This window comes from Cyprinus carpio, chromosome B20, assembly GCF_018340385.1.
Source record: "Cyprinus carpio isolate SPL01 chromosome B20, ASM1834038v1, whole genome shotgun sequence".
Lineage (NCBI taxonomy): Eukaryota > Metazoa > Chordata > Actinopteri > Cypriniformes > Cyprinidae > Cyprinus > Cyprinus carpio.
The window spans coordinates 6,020,283-6,043,003 of record NC_056616.1 but is presented as its reverse complement, the minus strand read 5'-3'; the positions used below and the strand labels follow the sequence as shown (position 1 = coordinate 6,043,003).

The 22,721-nt window shown below is 35.2% G+C and overlaps 1 protein-coding gene across 1 annotated transcript in view; it reads left to right on the top strand.

The window, feature by feature from the left end:
• LOC109113217 (centrosomal protein of 128 kDa-like) overlaps positions 1-22,721 on the top strand; it is a 158,194-nt gene that overhangs the window by 74,916 nt on the left and 60,557 nt on the right. The window contains exon 17 of the mRNA XM_042747132.1: positions 19,522-19,581. Within this exon, the coding sequence (XP_042603066.1) occupies positions 19,522-19,581 (60 nt within the window). The remainder of the gene's footprint in view (positions 1-19,521; positions 19,582-22,721) is intronic.

The window sequence follows — 22,721 nt, the reverse complement described above, 5'->3', positions numbered from 1 at the left end:
TCTGCTTCTTTTTCAAAAATTATAAATTATATATGAACTAATTTTTATAAGTTGCTCCCTTTTCACTATTAAAGGGATAATTCACCCAAAAATTTAAATTATCATTTATTCAAATTTTTCCAAATTCTATACTTAATTCAAATTTCTGATAAGCTTAATTGATTTGGTCTAAAGAGAGAAGAATTAATGACTATTTTTAATTGACTAAAAGTTGACAAAAATACAATGAGTTTTCGTTGACTAAAACTAGACTAAAACTATGAAAGACTCAAATGACTAAAATGTGACTAAGACTATTAAGCATTTTCTTTTCTAGAAAAAGACTAAGACTAAATCAAAAATGCCTGTCAGAATTAACACTGCTTTGAACATAGCTACTGTTCTCTGCCATTGATGACTTCCATGCCCTCATGGCATGTTTAATGACAGTGAATAACTTTAATTTAATTTAATTGCCATTAAGTTAATAAAGTTTATATTCAATATCAATTATATTTTGTTTTGTAAACGGAGATCAAATAACAAAATAAAACAAAAATAACTTTATAATATAAAATTATAACATTCTTAAAAATCATTAGAAAATTTATTTAAAATTAATTTTTAGAAAGTTCATTTCAAAACGTGAGATAGTCATATAAGCTGCAGCCTAATGCATCAAAAAAAAAAAAAAAATTATGTTATGGTTATTAAACATTCATTATGAAACCATTAAAACTACACAATTTCCTTATGTTGTATTAAGGAGCTTTCATTTCGATCTACAGGCTAATTAAATTTTTGAATGAAAAACCCTGACCTTGGCCGCTGGTCCATTGTACAAGCATATATATCCATGTGTACAAGGCTGCACGTTCATGAGACTTTATTCACATCGCAATTTTCTGACTCACTTCTTAAAAATAAATAAATTAATAATTATAATAAAAAAACCTTGAACAAAATAAGTTGTGAGAAATCAAGAATAATAGGCTAAACCTGCGACATGAAAAACTAGAAATCATACAAAAAATGGGATATTAACTTGGAATATATAGATTACATTTAATGTGTGCATTATGCCATAAAAATAAAACGATTAAAAAGGTGGCTTATTGTTGTGTGTTATATGCTAGGCCTGGTCCTAACACATATTTAGGAACTATAGTCACATTAATGTCACAAATTATAAAAAGCTTTAAACATACCTTTAATAATTTTCTTATTTATTTCAGCAGGTCACACATATTTATTCATTATCTGGCCTTTTTTAACATGTTTTATTCCCATATACAGAGCCCATATAAATGTGTTTAAATAATAATTAATCCATTTAAAATAAATAAATAATACGGTTTCGTATACAGAATTTGGCCATGCGGGAGGAATCCATAAAAAGTAAAAAATAATAGTAAATAATAATAATAAATAAATAAACGAATTAGACAACACAATACAACTTAAGAATTTTGTCATTTAATTAGAAAACAACCCCTGATTCACAACATTCGTTTCAAAACACAGAAATCAGGTAGAGCCCTGCACGGGCCTCACACCTAAGCCCTATAGCAGCCCTTGGCCGACAGCTTACCAGTATCCTCGGCCTGAGTCCGACTGAAGCCCATGTCTCTTTTCTCTCTCGCCAGTAAAATAGTTCAGTGTTGTTTTTAATTGAAATGTTATATTTCTTATTGTTTCATTATTAATTAATTTAGAAAAATGTTTGGAACTTTTTTTTATTTATTTTTAATTCTGAGTTGATCACGTTTGATCAATTAATCCTTCTCAAGTAATCACGACTTGCTTAAAATAAAATCTGTATATAGAACACTTAAAGCATATTACAATGTTAGTTTAAACATTTAAAAGTGCACTGTTAGGCGTATATCTAAGCGTTTGTACAGAGAGAGTGGAAGATAAATAAAAGTTCCAAACATTTTTCTAAATTAATTAATAATGAAACAATAAGAAAAATTCAACACAGAGGCGGCATTGCGATCCCTTTATTGTGTTCTTCATAACAGTGGAAACAACTTGACGTAAGCCGTCATTTTTGGTCATACAGATAAGACTAATATTTAATTCGGAACTGTAAATGGTGTACCCTTGTTTTTGTGTAAACTCTCATGAATATCAACAAAACGTTGTGCTTCTGAAAAATAGAGAAAATAAACTGGATGTGCTTTCTGCCGTCTGTGTCTGTGTGAACATGTCGAGCTCAGGCTGAAATGCAAAGCTCTAAAAGCAGGTGCAGTTTAGCTTTCCTGTGTCAGAAACTGATGGTTTATATTCACAGTAAGCTACATATAATACAAATAAGACTGAATCCATGGAGGGCTAATAATGACAGTGAAACGTTAATATTATCGTGCTTTGAACAGACTGAAACCAGGCTGATTACATCAGATATTGCAGAGAGAACAGAGAGAAATAATTAATTATTATTACAGCAAAAATGTGTTTTGGTTCCATTAATAATTTTTATGTGAGGTTGAAAAATAAACGGTGCTATTACCATCAGTGCTGTAAGTCAGTTTTATAGGCTATTCATCAAAGCAGCATCAAAAAGCAGCTTGCTTACTGGCAGTTCATATATATATATATATATATATATATATAGTTCATATATATATATATTATATATATATATATATATATATATATATATATATATATATATATATATATATATATATATATATATAAAGTGAAAGTGACTTATAGGCCTATAAGATCAGCATTAGAACACTATAATAAACACAAAATAATTATCTGCTTGATGACACTGTTATTTTTTTATTATTGTGAAGTGAGATGAATGAAGGGCATCTTCTGAGAAAATAAATGGTGGAGGGGGGTTTGGTTTGTTTTGTTAAGTTATTGTATGGTGGTGTAAGTGATTTCAGAAATCCCGATTGTGGTGTTTTTTTTTTGTTTTTTTTTTTTATAATAATAATAAAATAATATGTAAAATGATTAATTTAGATGTGTGTATTCTGCAGTTCGCTGTTGTTGTTTTTTTTTTTAGATAGAGCGTGTCCATTTTACACTAAGCATCCAGTATTGTGACTGCATTAAGTCCAGCTGGAGGGCTTTGGTGTTAGTTCTGTATAGCTTGTGGGGGTTGAAATAAAGATGTGAATCTCTTGCTCTTTCAAATGGAGAGTGTCTGATCAGCATTTTAAACTTGCAGAGCAAGTTTAGGCAAAATGTGTTTTAGGACAAATGCCTCGTTTTGTTTGGCTTTTGCAATTTTTGCAATGGCATACAACATTACATGGAATATAATATGGTTTGTTTTTTTCTCAGGAAACATGAGTCATCTTTGAGAGAGAAACAAAGAAACTGGCGAAAGAGACGCGCATCTGCCAAAGAGAAAAACTTTTTTTCTTAATGTGCTGCTTTGTACTATTTTCAGTTTTGCACTGTTTTAATTGTCGCTGCAGTCATTTTAGCAATACAAATATAAAAATATATTGCAGTAATAAGAAACGTCCTGAGATATTAGGCCTAATCAATTTTAGTTTCATTATTGGGCAACTTCAGCATTATTGACATGACATTGAATGAAAACCTGAAATATAAATTCTAACAGAATGTATTCATTACCAGTATATTGAACGGTCTCTTTATGTTTTTCTAAATCCCAAACAGAGTCCAGACATCAAAAAATTATCCGTCTATGAACGTGTTTTATAGGCTATTTCAGATTTGGGAAATACACGTTACTGACTCGACACAAAAGACCAGAGTTTTTGGGAGACAACATATTTTGTAAACTTTCTGTGATTAACAATGCACAAACCAGAAGCAACAATATATGCAGAATAGAGAAGGGTTGACCATTCACAAAAAACATAAAATAGGCCTATCAATTTTATTTCCATTTTGACATTTTTTTGTGTTTCAGAGGAAAAATCAATATTGAGGATGTGTTTAGAATTCAGAATTTATGCAAACGCTTATAAAATGCTTTAAAACTTTAACAGAGATGTCTAAAAGGAATTTAATAGGGCTGCCCCCACATAAGATTTTTTAGTTACTAGTAATCGTTCATTCAAGTCATTTTTCAACTAATCACGTTTATATTAAATTAACAGTCTAATCAGTGATGAGCCTTAATATATTCTGCGCTCAAGCACAAGCATTAAGTTTGCCACAAAGCACAGGCAGTAGCTTAATAATTGCGAAAAAGGAGACATTTAAATTATTTATTAATAAACTAATGTTTTCTTGTCGGCTGCAAGATGACATTCACGGTGCTGACTCATCTCCACATGGACGCGCCTTTCGAGAGAAATGCAACCTTTACAGATAATCAGGGAGTATTTGTATTCATTTTGAATTGGTTAGTTTAAAAGTAGACATTTCAAGCTATTTGTTGATATATTTCTCAAGTATATGAGGCATCCCAATTTTAAGTTATTTTGTTATCAGGAAAAAATTCATGTGATCATGAGGGTGCCTCCCTGTAATGCATATTAATTTTCTGCACAAACACTTGAATATGAATAGTAATAGAGCACATTTATTTTAGGTTACAGTATGGGATCCGCATTAAACATAAATCTTCACAAGTCTTCAACCAAGACAGATGCAGTTATAACCTGTAAATAGAAGGCTATTTGACATTTTAAAATGATCTAATGGCCGATGTTGCTCCAAATCGCTGATCATTAGTTGTTCTTGATCAAGATTAAACAGATGCATGAGTCTCATAAACTTCTTGTAATAAATTTCTTTTGCATTAAATAATAAAGATACAAAGCAGGTTAAATATTTTGTACAAATAATTATAAAATGTTATAGAGTGGGAATAAGATTGCAGTTTCACATTTTGCATATGCATTACAAAGTTAATTATTTTTTACATGCAATTATACAAAATAATACCAAACAAGATTTTTAATGAAGATAAAATATGTAGACAAATAAGAATAAATGTTTCGGGTCGCGCCACGAAAATCTTGCACTCGGATATTTTAAGGAATAGTATACATTCCTGCATTTAAATGTGGCTGCAAATTATTATATATATATATATATATATATATTTTTTTTTTTTTTTTTTTTTTTTTTTTTTTTTGGAGTTTTATATAAATATATAAATGTACAAAAGCAAGTAAAGGCGTCTCCCTTTAAAATCACTGAAGTTGTCAATTAATGAAGCTCTTTTTTTTACGTTGTGTACACTTTGTTGATTATAATGTCCATTCTTTTCAGTTTCAATGATTTAGCTAAACAGTGGCCAGGTTTAATTTATTTGTTTCTTGTTTTAGTTAGGCCTTAATAATGGGAGTGAAATTACACAGTGCTTCAAGTTGAGCTAAAATAAAGGAAATAATTTATAAAACGCAACAATTTCTTAATCCGTGTACAAACAGATACCTTTTTCCCAAGTAGTTATCTGTCAAAATAAAGGACAGGTAACGAATAACAAATGTGCGTGTCAAAAATGCATGCTGTTTTATTAAAGGAATTAAAAAAAAATAAAATAAAATAAAATAAATATATATATATATATATATATATATATATATATATATATATATATATATATATTTTATTTTTATTTTTTTACTTGTGACAAATATAGGCCTAATATGTGAGAATACTGACATTTTGCATATACACTGAACAAAATGATAAACGCAACACTTTTGTTTTTGCCCCCATTTTTCATGAGCTGAACTCAAAGATCTAAGACTTTTTTCTATGTACACAAAAGGCCTATTTCTCTCAAATATTGTTCACAAATCTGTCTAAATCTGTTAGTGAGCACTTCTCCTTTGCCGAGATAATCCATCCACCTCACAGGTGTGGCATATCAAGATGCTGATTAGACAGCATGATTATTGCACAGGTGTGCCTTAGGCTGGCCACAATAAAAGGCCGCTCTAATATGTGCAGTTTTACTGTATTGGGGGGTCCCGGGAGGGGGTCCGAAAACCAGTCAGTATCTGGTGTGACCACCATTTGCCTCACGCAGTGCAACAGTGCTCTGCTCCCTGGTATACTCAAGAACTACGCCAAATGAAAATGGCAGGCCGTGCCTTGGAGTGCCATTTATAGAATATCGGGACTCACTGTCTATAAGCTTGCATTTCGCGACCATCAAAGGTCCTATTTTAAGTCCCTGAAAGATGCACAATGTCAATTTTACTCAAATCAAATCAATAAAAATGCAGGCAATTCAAAGCAGCTGTTTGCTACAATTAGCCATCTTTTGGAACCACAACAGCCTTCTTCCACTGAAGTCACTGAGGAGCGATGCAATAGCTTTATTAACTTTTTTAGATCGAGAGTGAACAACATCCGCTCCTTAATGCCTGGATCTCATCCCCCACCCTCGCCTGCTTTTAATCCTTTATTTGGGAGTTTGCCATCTCTCCCATATTTTACTGAGGTTTCAAGCAGTCACATTGATGAAATTCTGGCAGGAATGAAATCATCATCCTGCACACTGGACCCTATTCCGACAATTCTGCTTAAGTCATTCATTCCTATTGTCAGTCCAATCATTACAAAGTTAGTAAATTTTTCATTACAAACCGGTCATGTTCCACCCTCTCTTAAAGCAGCTGTCATCCGCCCGATTTTGAAGAAGCCCTCATTACATCCAGAGGTGCTATAGGCCTATCTCAAACCTGACTTTTCTGTCAAAGGTCCTAGAAAAGACAGTTGCCTTCCAACTTCAGAGCCATCTCAGATGTAATAATCTGTTTGAGAAGTTCCAGTCAGGCTTTCGTTCAGCCCACAGCACGGAAACAGCATTGCTCAGGGTGACAAATGACCTACTGATGACAGCTGATGCAAGATCGCCATCCTTGCTTATTCTCCTGGATTTGTCAGTGGCCTTTGATACAGTGGACCATACCATTCTCCTGGATCGCCTCCATCATACAGTTGGACTCTCGGGGACTGCATTGCAGTGGTTCTGGTCTTATCTGTCTGGCAGGACTGAACATGTCATTTTGGGAGGATGTAAGTCCAGGCTGTCCACCGTCACATGTGGTATTCCGCAGGGATCAGTTCTTGGTCCCATCCTTTTTACCATCTATATGTTACCTTTCGGGTATGTCATCAGCAGACATTGGTTGTCCTTCCATTGTTATGCTGATGACACGCAGCTCTATATCAGAACTGCTCCAAACCCCTCAGAAGCCATCTTGCACATTACTGCATGCCTTGAGGAGATAGATGAACAGCAATTTTCTACAGTTAAATAGTAGTAAAACCGAGGGACTCCTTGTTGGTACCCCCCATCAGATCCATTCCTTTCCTATATCTCAGTTCACCTTTGATGGCAAGGTCATTACTCTCTCCTCCTCAGTCACCAATCTGGGGGTTCAGTTTGATTCACAGTTGACCCTCAGTGACCACAAAAAAACATCTGTGTAAGACATCATTTTATTATCTATGAAAAATTGCCAAACTTCGCCCCCTGTTAACCCTCCCAGATGCAGAGAAACTTGTCCATGCCTTTATCTCCTCAAGGCTGGACTACTGCAATGGACTTTTTGTTGGGATTCCTGCTAAGGACATACAAAAGTTACAATACATCCAGAATAGTGCTGCTAGAATCCTAATGAAAGAAAATTTGAACATATCACTCCCATCCTTCAATCACTCCATTGGCTCCCTGTTTCTTCCCAGATCGAATATAAAATCCTCCTGTTAACCCATAAATGTATTTTTGGCCAGGCACCTTTGTATCTTCAAGATTTGATTAGCTTACAACTCTAAAATCATACTCTCAGATCATCAGGTAGCATGCTCCTTCAAGTTCCTTCCACCAAGCTTTGTACTATAGGGGGGGACAAGCTTTTTGTTCTGCAGCCCCACAGCTTTGGAACCATCTTGTCCAGCTGTAAGTCACACAGAGTCTGGACTCTATTAAAGCAAACTTGAAGAGTGTTTTTATTTAGGAAAGCATACAACTGCTGAGATATTATGTTTAGTGATTGTGATATTTAAGATTCTGTGGTTGTTTTTTTAGGGCTCAAGCCTGGAGGGCGAGAGCCCTATTGTTTTCCTTAGGATTATTTTTTATTAGGGCTCAAGCCTGGAGGGTGAGGAGCCCTATTGTTTTCCTTAGGATTATTTTTTTTTTTTTTTTTTTTTTTTTTTTTTTCTTTATTCTTCTAATTTTTTTTCAAGGTTTCGGGGGCTTTTGGGGCCCTTAACATGCTCAAAAACTCTTGAAAATTGGCACAGACCTTGGAATCTGTGGCCATTAGGGCCGGGCAGAGAGACTGATACACGGGCGTGGCACAGGGGCTCTACAGCGCCCCCTGGAATATTGAAGGCCATATATCATGCATACTTGCACGTATACATATGAAACTCGGTACACATGTAGATCTCATCAAACCAAACAACTTTCGCACTGCATGTCATAAGCTCCGCCCAACAGGAAGTTGGCTATTTAGGGTTTTGTGAAAAACACATGCTCTGGAATTTGATATACTCCTCTGAGGAACTCCACCCGTTTGCCACAAATCTCGGTGAACATGATCTCAAGACATTGGGGATGCTAAATTGCGAAGATATTTTTGATATCTCGAACGGTTTGTCCGTGGCGAGGCGTTGAAATTATGGCGAGAAATGAGAAACAGGAAATGTCTAATAACATCAACATACACTACCTGAGTTTGATCAAACTTCATCGGTTTGTTCGATGTATGATGCCGATCGCATATATGTGACTATTAGGAGTCAAAGTTACAGCGCCACCAACTGGCAGCAGGAAGTGTGTCATTTTTAAAATGCTTTGAATTCAGCATGTTATTTTTACTCGATTTGCTTCAAACTTCATCAGAATAATGACAAAACACGGCCGATGTAAATCTCTTGTGGGGATATTGATATCTAATATAGTGTTGCCATGGCAACGTGTCAAACTTGAATATTCTGTTCTGGTGATTTTGAGGCAGATAACATGCTCAGAATTACAAAAACCTCAGAACACATATCAGTATTAATGATAGCTAGACAATGGCAAAAGCTCATGAAAGGGCGTGGAGGAGCCACTCTATAGCGCCACCTTTTGTCAAAAGTGAGGGGGTTAGTTTTAGCTACAGACACCAAAACTCAGTACATAAATTGTTCTTATCAAGACGGACAACTTTCTAATTCACACAGTCATCAGCTACGATGAACAGGAAGTCAGTTATATTGATTTGAATATGGATTTTTGGAAAAAATATAGCTGTGAATTAATGCATACTGCTCAGAGGAGAATTACAGTATACACACCAAACTTTGTCTACATGATGCCAAAACATTGAGGAACTTAAATTGCGAATGGATTTTGGATAGCTTGAACGGTTTTGCCGTAGTGATTTATTGAAATAACAGTAAAAAAGTAAACATTAATTGTCTTATATTTCTTAAAGTGCAGCTTCCAAACACTTCAAAATTTTTATATATAGAGGATAAGTCATTCTGAGCAAATATGCATAGTTTCACGATTTTTCAATGCTCTATGGATAACAGAAAATTAAAAAACTGTCAGTCATCTGATCTCACTCTGAGGCCAGTCTCTCCTGGGTGAGAAAAAGGAGGGGGCTGAGTCACTCTGATGACTCTGCCATTGCCCTGTGAAGAATGTGTGTGCGCTGAGTGTATGTGTTAATCGTTTTTGATGTTACAAAGTTTATTTGGTCAGAAGCAGTGAGCACTTGTATTTTTCTTTGACAGCATTAGATTTATTATTATGCTTTCACTTTAAGAACCAATCACGGGTTTAATATACACATGCCTTTTATTTCTGAACTGTTAACGTTAAGACATATGCCTAACCGACTGTGTTTACTAGGATATTCCCCAAAACGCGCATTTAGATGTAATTATGTATTTATTGATCCATGCACAAAAAAAGCGGAAGATAGCTCAGTTTAGTATTCGCGCGTGCGGCTGTCTGTGTGCATGCACGCGCTTCAGATGTGTGCGGTGAAAACTCACACAGCGCTCGACTGTTCCGCGAACAATCCCGAGCGTCTTATATGCTCACCTTGTGCCTTATACCGAGTCCTAATCGGTGAGAATGCAGCCGTTGACGGACATTATGTGAAAATGTAGACAGTGCCAAATAAGCTGCCTATTTATATAACAGATATCTATATTGTACGTGTGGTATCGATGAATCGATCCATATCGATGAATCAATACATCCCTAATATATCAAACGTAAATAACTGCATAGACATCACTGTTTAAAACTGAATATAGATTAATCGTTTTTGATGTTACAAAGGTTATTTAGGTGTTTTTTTTTAGGTGCTATCGATGCATTGATCTATATCGATGAATCAATACACACCTAATATAGGCTGTGTGTGTGTGTGTGTGTGTGTGTGTGAAAAAAAAAAAAAAAAAAAAAAAAAAAAATAAAAATATATATATATATATATATATATATATATATGCTATGTGTGTGTGTGTGTGTTTCAAAAAAAAAATTCAATACTGTCATAGGTCAGTATTTAAATGAGTTTGAAATTATTATTATTATTATTACTATTATTATTATTAAAACCTATGCAATTATATATATATATATATATATATATATATATATATATATATATATATATATATATATATATATATAATTGCATAGGTTTATATAATAATAATAATAATAATAATAAATTTCAAACTCATTTAAATACTGACCTATGACATCCTGTGACATGAAATTTATCTGAATTTACACAACTCATGATGTAACAGTAAAACAGATAAGCTCACAGATGAAGACCAAGCTGTAATGCCGGCAAAAATATTTTACAAATGCTTATAGATCAATAAAATCATTAAAAATTCTTTGCACGGTGTGCATCATTATTAGGCACTTGATATTCAGATGATATTTTCCAAGCACATATATATATGCCCTTTTGGAAAAATGGCTCTTAACCAAAAATAAAAATTTTGCTTTTTGGTCAAAAAAGGTTCCTGACCCCTGTTCCAGAATCTGGCAGTAGGTTTGGGGAGCGCATTTTTATTCCATCTTCTATTCTGAAAAGTCTTAATTCTTAATTCTTTTGCAGTTAACTTGTGTCTTTTCTCCACCTTTTTTTTTTTTTTTTCAAACTCCACTGTCCCAGTCAGCATTTTTTTGTCCAATGATCATGTCGAAATTTTGCAATTTCTATATTGCAATAGTTTTGAATAATTCTCATGGGGATTTAATAATTTTTGACTTTTCAGTCCGAGTTAAAACTCTTTTTTGGCTCATTTCATCTGTAAAAAAAGCCTAATAATTCTGCACACCTGAATATAAGGAGTTTTTCTCTTCCAGCCTTCATGGACAATTATATATCGCTCATAAATGATTAAATACAAAATTAATGGTAGTTATTAAGATTGATGTCATTGGGAATTGGTAAAATGTGCTTGAAAAAAAAAAAAAACAGAATATCAACATGCCTAATAATTGTGCACACAGTGTAAATCAATATAGGTTTTAGTAACACTTTATAATAAGGTCTAATTTGTAAACATTAGTAAATGAAAATGAAAAATATATTTTCACAGAATTTAATAATGTTTGTTGATTTTAGTTCACAGTGCATAACTAATGTTAACAGATTTTTTTTTTTTTTTAAAGTTTTGACTATTAACTGACATTGACATGCAATATAATTATTGTTCATGTTAGTTAATCTTAATAACTGAAACCTTATAAAAAAGTGTTACTAAAGTATTATGTATTGTTCTCTGTGTGTGTCTTTCATAGTCTTGATGGTTTGGATTAACCCTTTAATTGCCGAATCCTTAAAACCAGACTGCCATAGAGTTACTGTAAATGCATGTGCCCGCTGGGCACAGTTTTCCTGATGCCACCGGGGCGGCGTTTGCACTGATGGCTTGAGCCCGCCATCGCTGCTTGCAGCTATATTTATTATTATTATTATTATTATTATTATTTTTTTCCAACGTCTCGGGGGCTTTTGGGGCCCTTAACATACTCGAAAACTCTTGGAAATTGGCACACACATTGGAACCTGCGGCCATTAGGGCCGGGCAGAGACTGATACACGGGCGTGGCACAGGGGCTCTACAGCGCCCCCTGGAATATGGAGGGCCATATATCATACATACTTGCACGTAGACGTATGAAACTCAGGTACACATATAGATCTCATCAAGCCAAACAACTTTTGTACTGCATGTCATAGGCTCCGCCCAACAGGAAGTTGGCTATTTAGGGTTTAGTATTCTTATTTTTCGTCAAAGTTGTGGGGGCTTTTGGGGACCTTAACATGCTCAAAAACTCTTGAAAATTTGCACACACCTTAGAATCTGTGGCCTTTAGGAGGCTGCAGAGGCTGAGACCCGGGCGTGGCACAGGGGCTCTACGGCGCCCCCTGGAACACAGTCAGAAATGTTGATGTATAGTTCAAACATACTTGCACGTATTCATATGAAACTCAGTACACATATAGATCTCATTGTGCCGAACAACTTTCGTATTGCATGTCATAGGCTCCGCCCAACAGGAAGTCAGCTATTTAGAGCTATGTAAAAAGCGCATGCTCTGGAATTTGATATACTTTTCATAGGTTTTTTTACCCGATTGCCACCAAACTTGGTCAACATGATCTCAAGACATTGGGGATGTAAAATTGCCAGGGGATTTTTGATATCTTGAACGGTTTGCTCGTGGCGAGGCGTTGAAATTATGGCGAGAAATGAGAAACAGGAAGTGTCTAATAACATCCACATACATTTCCTGATTTTAATTAAACTTAATCAATTTGTTCGTTGTATGATGCCGATCGCATATATGTGACTATTAGGAGTCAAAGTTATAGCGCCACCAACTGGCAGCAGGAAGTGTGTCATTTTCAAAATTCTTTGAATTCAGCATCTTATTTTTACTCAATTTGCTTCAAACTTCATCAGAATAATGACAAAACACGGCCCATGTAAAACTGTAGAGGGGATATTGATATCTAATATAGTGTTGCCATGGCAACATATCAAACTGGAATATTTTTCTGTATAATATATTCTGATTTTGAGGCAGATAACATGCTTAGAATTTCATGAAACTCAGAACACATATCAGTATTAATGATAGCTTGACACTGGCAAAAGGTCACAAAAGGGCGTGGAGGAGGCACTCTATAGCGCCAACTTTTGTCAAAAGTGGGGGGCTTAGTTTTAGCTACAGACACCAAACTCGGTACATATATTGTTCTTATTAAGACGGACAACTTTCTAATTTACAGTCATTAGCTACGACCAACAGGAAGTCGGCTATTTTGATTTGAATATGGATTTTTGGCTCTGTGTGAGGAGTGTATGTGTGCTGAGACTTTCATTGTCTGAGAGAAAATGCGCCTCTACAGGAGCAATTCCCGGGAGTGAGAGGGAGGAGTCTCGCTTAGTTTCACTTTTAAATCGGTTAAAAATACAAATAAATAAATACATTTGATTAACACTGACAAGCTTAACCAACATATCTTATTATTAGCGGGTCAGGGCTCATTAATAATTGATGTATGGCCAGAGAACAGAGAGATAGACGAGAGATATGTCACCGCTCCGAACAGTGCGTGCAGTCTCAACGAGCTCACAACAAACGAGTTTATTCTTGTTTAAGACCTTTTAAAAAATAAAATATTACGGCGATTGCACACAATCCGCCAATTAGAACACACCAAGAGCTAAATTCAGATGTTTGTGAGTGTTAAAATTAAATATTTGCTGCAGCCTGTCTGACAGCGCGAGACTTCTGAACACTTGAAGGGAAAAAAAAAGTGTACATACAGAAACTACAGCCTTTTACATTAAAACACAGCGGCGAATTAACACAAAACAATTAGAAGAACATATTATAGAGATGAAAATGAGTGTTTATGAGTGCTTGTGAGATTTTCTTTGTCTAAGGGCTGAACATCACATCGATTGCTCTGCGCTCCAGAACACGGTGATGGTTTTTTTGGCGAGAACGGACAAATAAATACACATTTCATTCACACTGATAAGCTGAACCAACACATGTTATTATTACCGGGTCAGATCTCATTAATAATTGATGTCTGGCCAGAACAATGAGAGAGACCAGAGAGAAATCAGCGATGCATCAGCGAGTGCAGTCTCACGAGCTCACAATAAAAGCATTTTTATAGTTTTAAGAGCCTTTTAAAACAAAATATTACCGCGAATGCACACAACTCACCCATTAGAACACAACAAGAGCTGAATTCAGGTGTTTTTGAGCTGTTTAATTGTGAAAAGAAATACTATTTGACAGCGCGAGACTGTCTAAGGGCAGAATAACATCGATCTCTCGAGCTCTAGAGGACGCTGATTCTGGCTTTTCGTCGCAAGAACGAACAAATCAAGTACAAGATTATTTCAAAATACATAATAGCTTGGCGAATATAAACGAAAACAGCCACGTGAATATAAACTGTTGAGAAATAAATCTGAAGTGGATCATGATACTGGATTTGAATATTAAAGTGACTGCATTTACCAGCTGCTTTCTGTCTTCAATTTTAATCTATAAAAAAAACAGAAAATCATTCGTCTTGGCTTTTTTTTTTTTTTTTTTTTGTTTGTATGTGTGTATGTATTCAAGTATTTATTATTATTATTATTATTATTATTATTATTATTATTTATTATGATTTTGCTCTAACAAAAAATGTATCTATATTTAACTAAATCGATGACGTTATTTTACATTTGATTTGTCCATTTCTACATCCAAACACCTATAAAACTAAAAAACATGCACTATTAAACTATTGTTAGCAATTTCTTTATCGTCCAATTTAACTGGTGTACACACTTTTATTTTCATAATAAATTTGTTTTTTATCAAATTTGCCAAATTATTGGTCTATAATAAATATCAACAGGTTTTGTTCAAGCTGCTTAAAATGTTTGAAGTAGGCAAATTTTTTTTTTAAATGTAAATCCTAAAAAAAAAAAAAAAAAAAAAAAAAAATAAAATAAAAAAACATAAAAAAAAAAAAAAAAATTTAGAAACTCATAGTAATCATTCAACACTGTTTAAAAATGTAAATTGAAAATTAAACTCATGATTAAGCATGAAATAAGATACAGAATCAGTAAATTAGATTTTAATGTGGGTATATTATCAGTAAACTAATCATTAAATATTTATAATCATTCAAAAAATATTGGCCCCTTTTTATCATGTTGTTCAAAAATGAAGGCCACAATGCTAATGTTTTCCACACGATGGCGCCACAGGATAGCAAATACTTCAAGATCTGTTCAAAGACTTGAAAATGTTTCATTTATGTGCATTAATAAAAAATGCATAAAAATTCATTCTTTTTTCATAAACTTTAATGAAGCCCATTATTGTAATTATGCAAAAGCTATCAGCTCCTAAATACCATTACTTTTTGTTAGTTTAATTGTATTGACAACATATTTCTCAAGTTATCGCACATTACTGAAAAAGTGTAGAAGGGACACTATATTAGTTTTCTATTTTCATGTTGTGCATATAATAGTACTCATATAAGGACTCATAATTTACTTGAAAAGAGACATGTTCATTGTGTAACTGCATCATCTACACAAACAAATGTGCTTGGACCACTAATAATCACCTTGACTTAAACCACATTGTTTCAGTTGCCTTCTGTGTCTTTGCCCACAACGCTTCAGTGACAGGAATGTGAAATAGCAAACAGGGGAAAAAATAAAAGGCATGACTTTATTTGCATCCAGCTAGCCAATTCTATTACAGATGTTCCACAGCCAAAACTTTTATTAGAATAGAAAATAGCGAGGGTTCGAATAAATAGTTTATTAATCATTTAATTTCACTTTCTTAATGAATATTGTTCTGTGTATGTGATTTCAAAGTCTTGATGCTTCGGATTAACCCGTTAATTGCCGTATCCCTTAAAACCTGACTGCCAGAGGGTTACTGTAAATGCATGTGCCCGCTGGGCACAGTTTACCTGATGCCACCGGGGTGGCGTTTGTGCAAGTGTGTTACAAATAAAATCTATTATTATCATTGTTATTATTATTATTATTATTATTATTATTATTATTAGCACATCTCCTTCGCATGGTCCATACCTCTTCAATGGCTGTGCAAAGTTGCTGGATATTGGCAGGAACTGGAACACGCTGTCGTATATGCCGATCCAGAGCATCCCAAACATGCTCAATGGGTGACATGTCTGGTGAGTATGCTGGCCATGCAAGAATTGGGATGTTTTCAGCTTCCAGGAATTGTGTACAGATCCTTGCAACAGGGGGCTGTGCATTATCATCCTGCAACATGAGGCAATGGTCGTGGATGAATGGCACAACAATGGGCCTCAGGATCTCGTCACGGTATCTCTGTGCATTCAAAATGGCATCAATAAAATGCACCTGTGTTCGTTGTCCATAATATACTCCTGCCCATACCATAACCCCACAGCTACCATGGGCCACTCGATCCACAATGTTGACATCAGCAAACCGCTCACCCACACAACGCCATACATGCTGTCTGCCATCTGCCCTGTACAGTGAAAACTGGGATTCATCCGTGAAGAGAACACCTCTCCAAAGTGCCAGACGCCATTGAACATTGAATGTGAGCATTTGCCCACTCAAGTCGGTTACGACGAAGAACTGCAGTCAGGTCAAGACCCCGATGAGGATGACGAGCATGCAGATGAGCTTCCTTGAAACGGTTTCTAACAGTTTGTGCAGAAATTCTTTGCTTATGCAAACTGATTGTTGCAGCAGCTGTCCTGGTGGCTGGTCTCAGACGATCTTGGAGCTGAAGATGCTGGATGTGGAGGTCCTGGGCTGGTGTGGTTACACGTGGTCTGCGGTTGTAAGGCCAGTTGGATGTACTGCCAAATTCTCTGAAACGACTTTGGAGACGGCTTATTGCAGAGAAATGAACATTCAGTTCCCGGGCAACAGCTCTGGCATTTGCATGTTCCCTCAAAACTTGCAACATCTGTGGCATTGTGCTGTGTGATAAAACTGTACATTTTAGAGTGGCCTTTTATTGTGGCAGCCTAAGGCACACCTGTGCAATAATCATGCTGTCTAATCAGCATCTTGATATGCCACACCTGTGAGGTGGATGGATTATCTCGGCAGAGGAGAAGTGCTCACTAACACAGATTTCGACAGATTTGTGAACAATATTTGAGAGAAATAGGCCTTTTGTGTACATAGAAAATAAAATAGTCTTAGATCTTTGAGTTCAGCTCATGAAAAAATGGGGGCAAAAACAAAAGTGTTGCATTTATAATTTTGTTTAGTGTAGATCCATGTATCCTAGCTCACTAAAATAGGCTACCCACTTTTAATGCTCCCATGAAAAGTAAACCACCATTTCTTTAGGATAATATGACAATGTAAAAAGTTAAATGTTTCAAATCTAAAATATGGTGTAATACTGTGCAGCTTAGAAAAAATATAATCACAGGCTCATTTGGCTTGACATTTATCCTTGAATTCATTCTAAGAAACGCACATAACTTCTTAAGTAGGCCTACTCAATTTTCATCTGTGAATATTAAATATTTTAACTACAGTGTTTTTCTTACATTTTCCCTTGACGGCCATTTGCGAAAATGTGCTTTGATGCCTTTGTTTGATAGCTTGTGGTAAAAGCGCCACTCAGCGGTCAAAAGCTGCAAATGTACTTTGCAGACGAGTTGGCGGCGGCGCTTGAGGTGGTAGAACGCGCACTCTGGTTGACCAGATGTTGCTGATGTTGAAGATATCATCATGTAATGATAGGATTTCATTTTTTTTTTTTTTTTTATAAATTAGTGACTATAGTAAATGCGTTTCAACAGCATAAGATCCAGCAGTGCTTTAATCAGATAATCTGTATTTCTGTCTGTACTTTTTAAATTATATCATTCACAAATTACTTTGAACTAGTGAAGGCACACATAGATATCAAGAATCAGTGTATGAATCTCAACAATGGTGACATGCTTCATGCTCAATGCATTCTGGGAGCCATGGATGAGTTTTGCATGATGTACCCAGAATACATTGCAGCATGAACATGTCACCATTGTTGAGATTCATACACTGACTTTTGATGTTTGATTGATAAACAAGTTTTTTTTTTTTTATCCTTGAAACGATCTTATTGAAATTCTGCTGGGTCTCAGTCAGTTGAACCATTGAGTTGCTATAATAAATAACATGCTTATAATACCATAAATTAAACTGTATAAAATCAGATAACCAGACTACTACATGATGATATCTTAATTACCAGCAAGCAATCAGCACCATCTAATCACATTTTATTTTGCTGTTTTTGCCATAACAAACATAGCTACAGCAACAAGAGGAAAGCATTGAAAAATCAAGTGTCAAATTGCCCAACTAAAGCTAACACTGATCACCATAATGGTGACATAAAACCAAACAATTCTAAACCTCTGTTAATCTCAGTAAGACCTTTTGTAAATGTATGACAAAATTACGTCAATCTGGTTTATAATAGGTGAAGTTGGAAATACTGTTTTTGGAGTTATTTAATGAAGTTGGCAAAGGTTTGGTTTTTAATTTCAACCAACATTTGACATCTGATCAGCATTTGAGTCCACACCCAATGTCCAGTGGAAAGTTTCCTGCTTAAATCTTAAGTAGAATGTTAGGGGATAATGTTCTAATAATGTTATCTATAAACCTACCTTTTAGCAGAACATTCTGGGAACTAATATTAAAATTTCTGCTGAATACATTCACATAACGTATAATGTTTTTGGAACATTCTTAGTACAATAACATTCCTAGCTGGGAAGTGTTCCTCCCAGATGAACAGAAGTCTCATCTCTAAACTGTGAAGTCACTCCCTGCTTTTTGCAGGTTGTCTGTACTTGTTTCTTGGGGCTTTTTTTAAAGGACAATTTATTGTCTCTTAGCTCAAGCTGTCAACATGCATGTCATGTTCCAGTCTTTAAAGTTCTTCTGCATCCTTCACACCTTTTTATCTGCTGCTGGCAGCCCCTTTTGATTTAAGAAAGAAAGTGACAAAATGGCCTTCTTTCCCATGATGCGTTTGTGTCAGCAGTCTAAACCATTATGGTAGTGTTTAAATATTGTTGTCTGTGACAGGTGAGCTGTCAGGAGTACACAATCCTCCACATGCTTGCTTTTTTTTAAAGGTGACAGACCCCCCTCCTGTGATCACTTACTCTGGAGGTGTACAACATGGCTGTAAATGAGAAATTTGTAAATCTGCTGATTTTTCTTTTGCAAAGTGATTCATCTGTGCGGAGGGGTTTTCCCCACAGAGCTCTGAGGTTTCCAGTCCTCCAGTAGACTGTGACTGTCTTGAAAAAAAAAAAAAAATAAAAATATTTCCCAGATCACAGGAAGTTCCTACTGAGCGATTCAGAATTTTTTTTTCTTCTTAACCTCTGCAGAGATGTGCAATTTTAGATAGTGTCATTATACAAGAGTTTTTTTTTTTTTTTTTTTTGTACTTTCATGCATAATTTGTATTTGTAATCAGATTTCCTGCTTGTGTGTTTTTCGATGTTGTAGGCCATTACCCTGACTCCAGGACTGCAGAAAGATTCCCATCGTTGGCTTGCTGAAGTTAAGGTATATTTTTGTGCTCAGCTCTCAATAATCAATTCTCTAGCAGATATCATGCATCTTAACACAGCTGTTGTTCTTTACTGTCTCAGACTGAGGGAAACATCCTCCAGCTCTCAGGGACTTAATGTCATATTTTATCAGGTTTTATTTCCAAAATGTGTATGTTAACACATTTAAATGCATGTGTAGCTGGTTGTGGCTGTGTGTTTGTAGTGGTGTGTCTAATGTTTTTCATGAGTAGATTTAAAGACCCCATGAAATGGTTGGAGAAGCAGAGTTTTAATTTGTGTATATCACATTATTATTATAATTTGTATTATTTTTATTATTTTTTTTTTTTTTTATTGAACCAGGAAGGGTTATTAAAGGTCCTTCTTCTTAAATAGCTAGTTGCTGTGTACATCACAGCTGTGAACTATGATTTGTACTTGCTATTGCTAGTAATTCTCATACTAGACAGCATTTTGTTGGAGAACAATTTGAGTACAAGGTGAATTTTTGGTGCATTTTAATACAGAGCAAACCTGTAAATTGTAAAGTTGTGTACTGCTGCTAAAACTTAATTCAGCAGACGTTCGGAGTACACTACTAGTAAACAGGTGACTTCAAAGCTTATACACATGGATTACAAGTCATAAAACTTGATTTCATGGGGTCTTTAAAGTCATGTTAGTGGGCAGTTTGTGCTTTTTCAGAATAAGGCTGTGACAATAAAATCATTTTTTGATTTTTTTTAGATTCTTATATTGATTTTAATTCAATATTAAATATAAATATGTATTTAATATTAGGATTTAATTAATGTTTGTATGCATCAGTGTTGTTATTTCTGGGAATAGAATTATATCATTTGATTTGAGTCTTTGTAAAATTAGACTCGTCTCTGTTATGTATGTAACCCTCGTTCCCTAAAGGAGGAAATGGTGATGTCACGTCAGTGAGCGAAGAATTGGGATCTCGCTTAGAGAGACCAATCTACTTTGAGTGTAAACTATGTGAGACGGTTTGGGATGTCATGCGATTATTGCATCCAGCTGCTGCTGATCACAGTGTGAGCACAAAAAGGCAGCAGGTGCAATGCATACCAAGTTTTCGCTGAGGAGCTGAGCCGGTGACCCAGCCACTCAGCGGCGGTACAGCAGCCGTGGCGACGGGACGTGACGTCTCTGTTCCCTACTTCAGAGAACGAGGGTTACATACGTATTCGAGACGTTCCCTTTCAGTTGGTCACTCTCGATGTCACGTCGGTGATCGACGAATTGGGATCCCTACCAAAGCGGGATGGGTTCTGCCCCTTCCAGTGTCCTGTACGAGCCGCCTGCGCCCCTTTTTGGTGTAGGCCGGGGCTCACAAAAAGAAAACCAGTTAATGTTGTCCACATCCAGCATCAAATGACAGTGACATTTATATTCCATTGCGTATAGTAATTGCTCTGCAGTAAAGCCATTCAAACCAGTTAAATTTTTGCTGATGATATTCGTTTGTTTTATGCCTGCAGTAATTATGAGTGAAACATCACGTCATCATGGTGTATCAAACAGTTCCACCTTGAGGAAAAAAAGATCCATTGCACAAATTGAGTCATAAGATATGTAAACATAGTTATGCAGGAAAAAATACTTTTACATTAGGGGTTGCACCGACTAATCGATTAGTCGACTTCAATGCTCTGCCATGACGCTTTAAGCTTGACGTTCACTAGTCAGTTGTCCTATAGAGGGCGCAATAGGATAATAAATCTTTGAAGGACTTCCACATTTATGCTCCGTTTCCAAACAGTTAAAATTACAAATAAAGACACAAAGCGCTCCACAAGTCATGTGTGATTGTTACTGGGTGCTTAAAATTGAACAGGAGATTGCACATTTTAAACCGCTTATTGTACAGGTAAGTTAATTGCCGTTCTAATCTAATGTGCTGCTGCACTGAAATGCACACACATAGGCTACAGACAGTAGCTCGTACATCACGTGCAGATCGCGCCCACACAGAATCATTCACCGCGGAAATGTATTGTCAGCACTGTTCTGTGATTTCTCAATAAAATAGCTTAGAAACTGAAAAGTTCTATATTTTATTTCTTAATAACTAAATCCCACAGCTTCACTACTAGTAGAGAGACGCTGCCAGGTATAATTAATTCACACATGCAATCGCTCTCTCTAATGCATTCATATGAATGTAATCTTCACTGTGCTACTTTATCTGTAACGTTATCTGATTTAGAACAAGCAGAAATCTGTGAGAAATATAATGACCCAAAGACAAAAGAACTTATAAAAATTAGCTGTTATAGGAGCAGTAACCATGTGGGCAGCACAAGGTGTTTTTACAGCTCCAGGCTTATGTTCATTAATGACGTTATCAGTGACTAGTCGACTTTGACTTTCATCACATAAAATTCGACTTAAATAAATCTGAAGTCGTTCAACCCCTAATTTACATACCTCAGGTCTGTAGCGACCCTATACACTTTTTAGAAAATTAATCGGAAAACAGGCATTCTTTTATATTTTTTACTAATTTTTTTGTTGTTATCTTGTTTATAATGAATAGATTGAGGACTACAAAGAAAGTTGATGTCTAATTTTAAAAAATGAAGGAGGGAGAGGGTAGAGAATGATGTCCCTGGTCACTAAAGACCCGAGGTATGAGTTTAAGGGTTAAATGAATTTAAAAAGATTTAAATTAACTACATTATAAAAAATTTATTTATTGTCATAACTTGTTTCATAATATAAGTATTTAAACACATTAAATAATTAAGATTTCACTAACAGGAAAAGTAAAATCTAATGAGTATCTAATGAGTATCTAATATTTAACAAAATGCTATTCTCTGCACTTCATTTTGCTAGCAAACAAAAAAATGGAAATCACTGTTTTATTCACATCTTTCTGCAGTGTAAACACTGATTGAGGAGGCATGAGATGTTAATTCATGTTGATTTTGAAATAAAACTAGCAGTAAAGAGACTGTGCGCCCTGCGCTGCCATTTGAACTGATGTGTTTATGCAGTGATCTGTCACACCACATCAAAGACCATGAAAACAGCATGCATTGTTTGAATTTTCTTGAAAAAGTGGACATAATCTAAAGATGAGACTTTGTTTTTTTTAAACAAAATAACAATATATAAAAC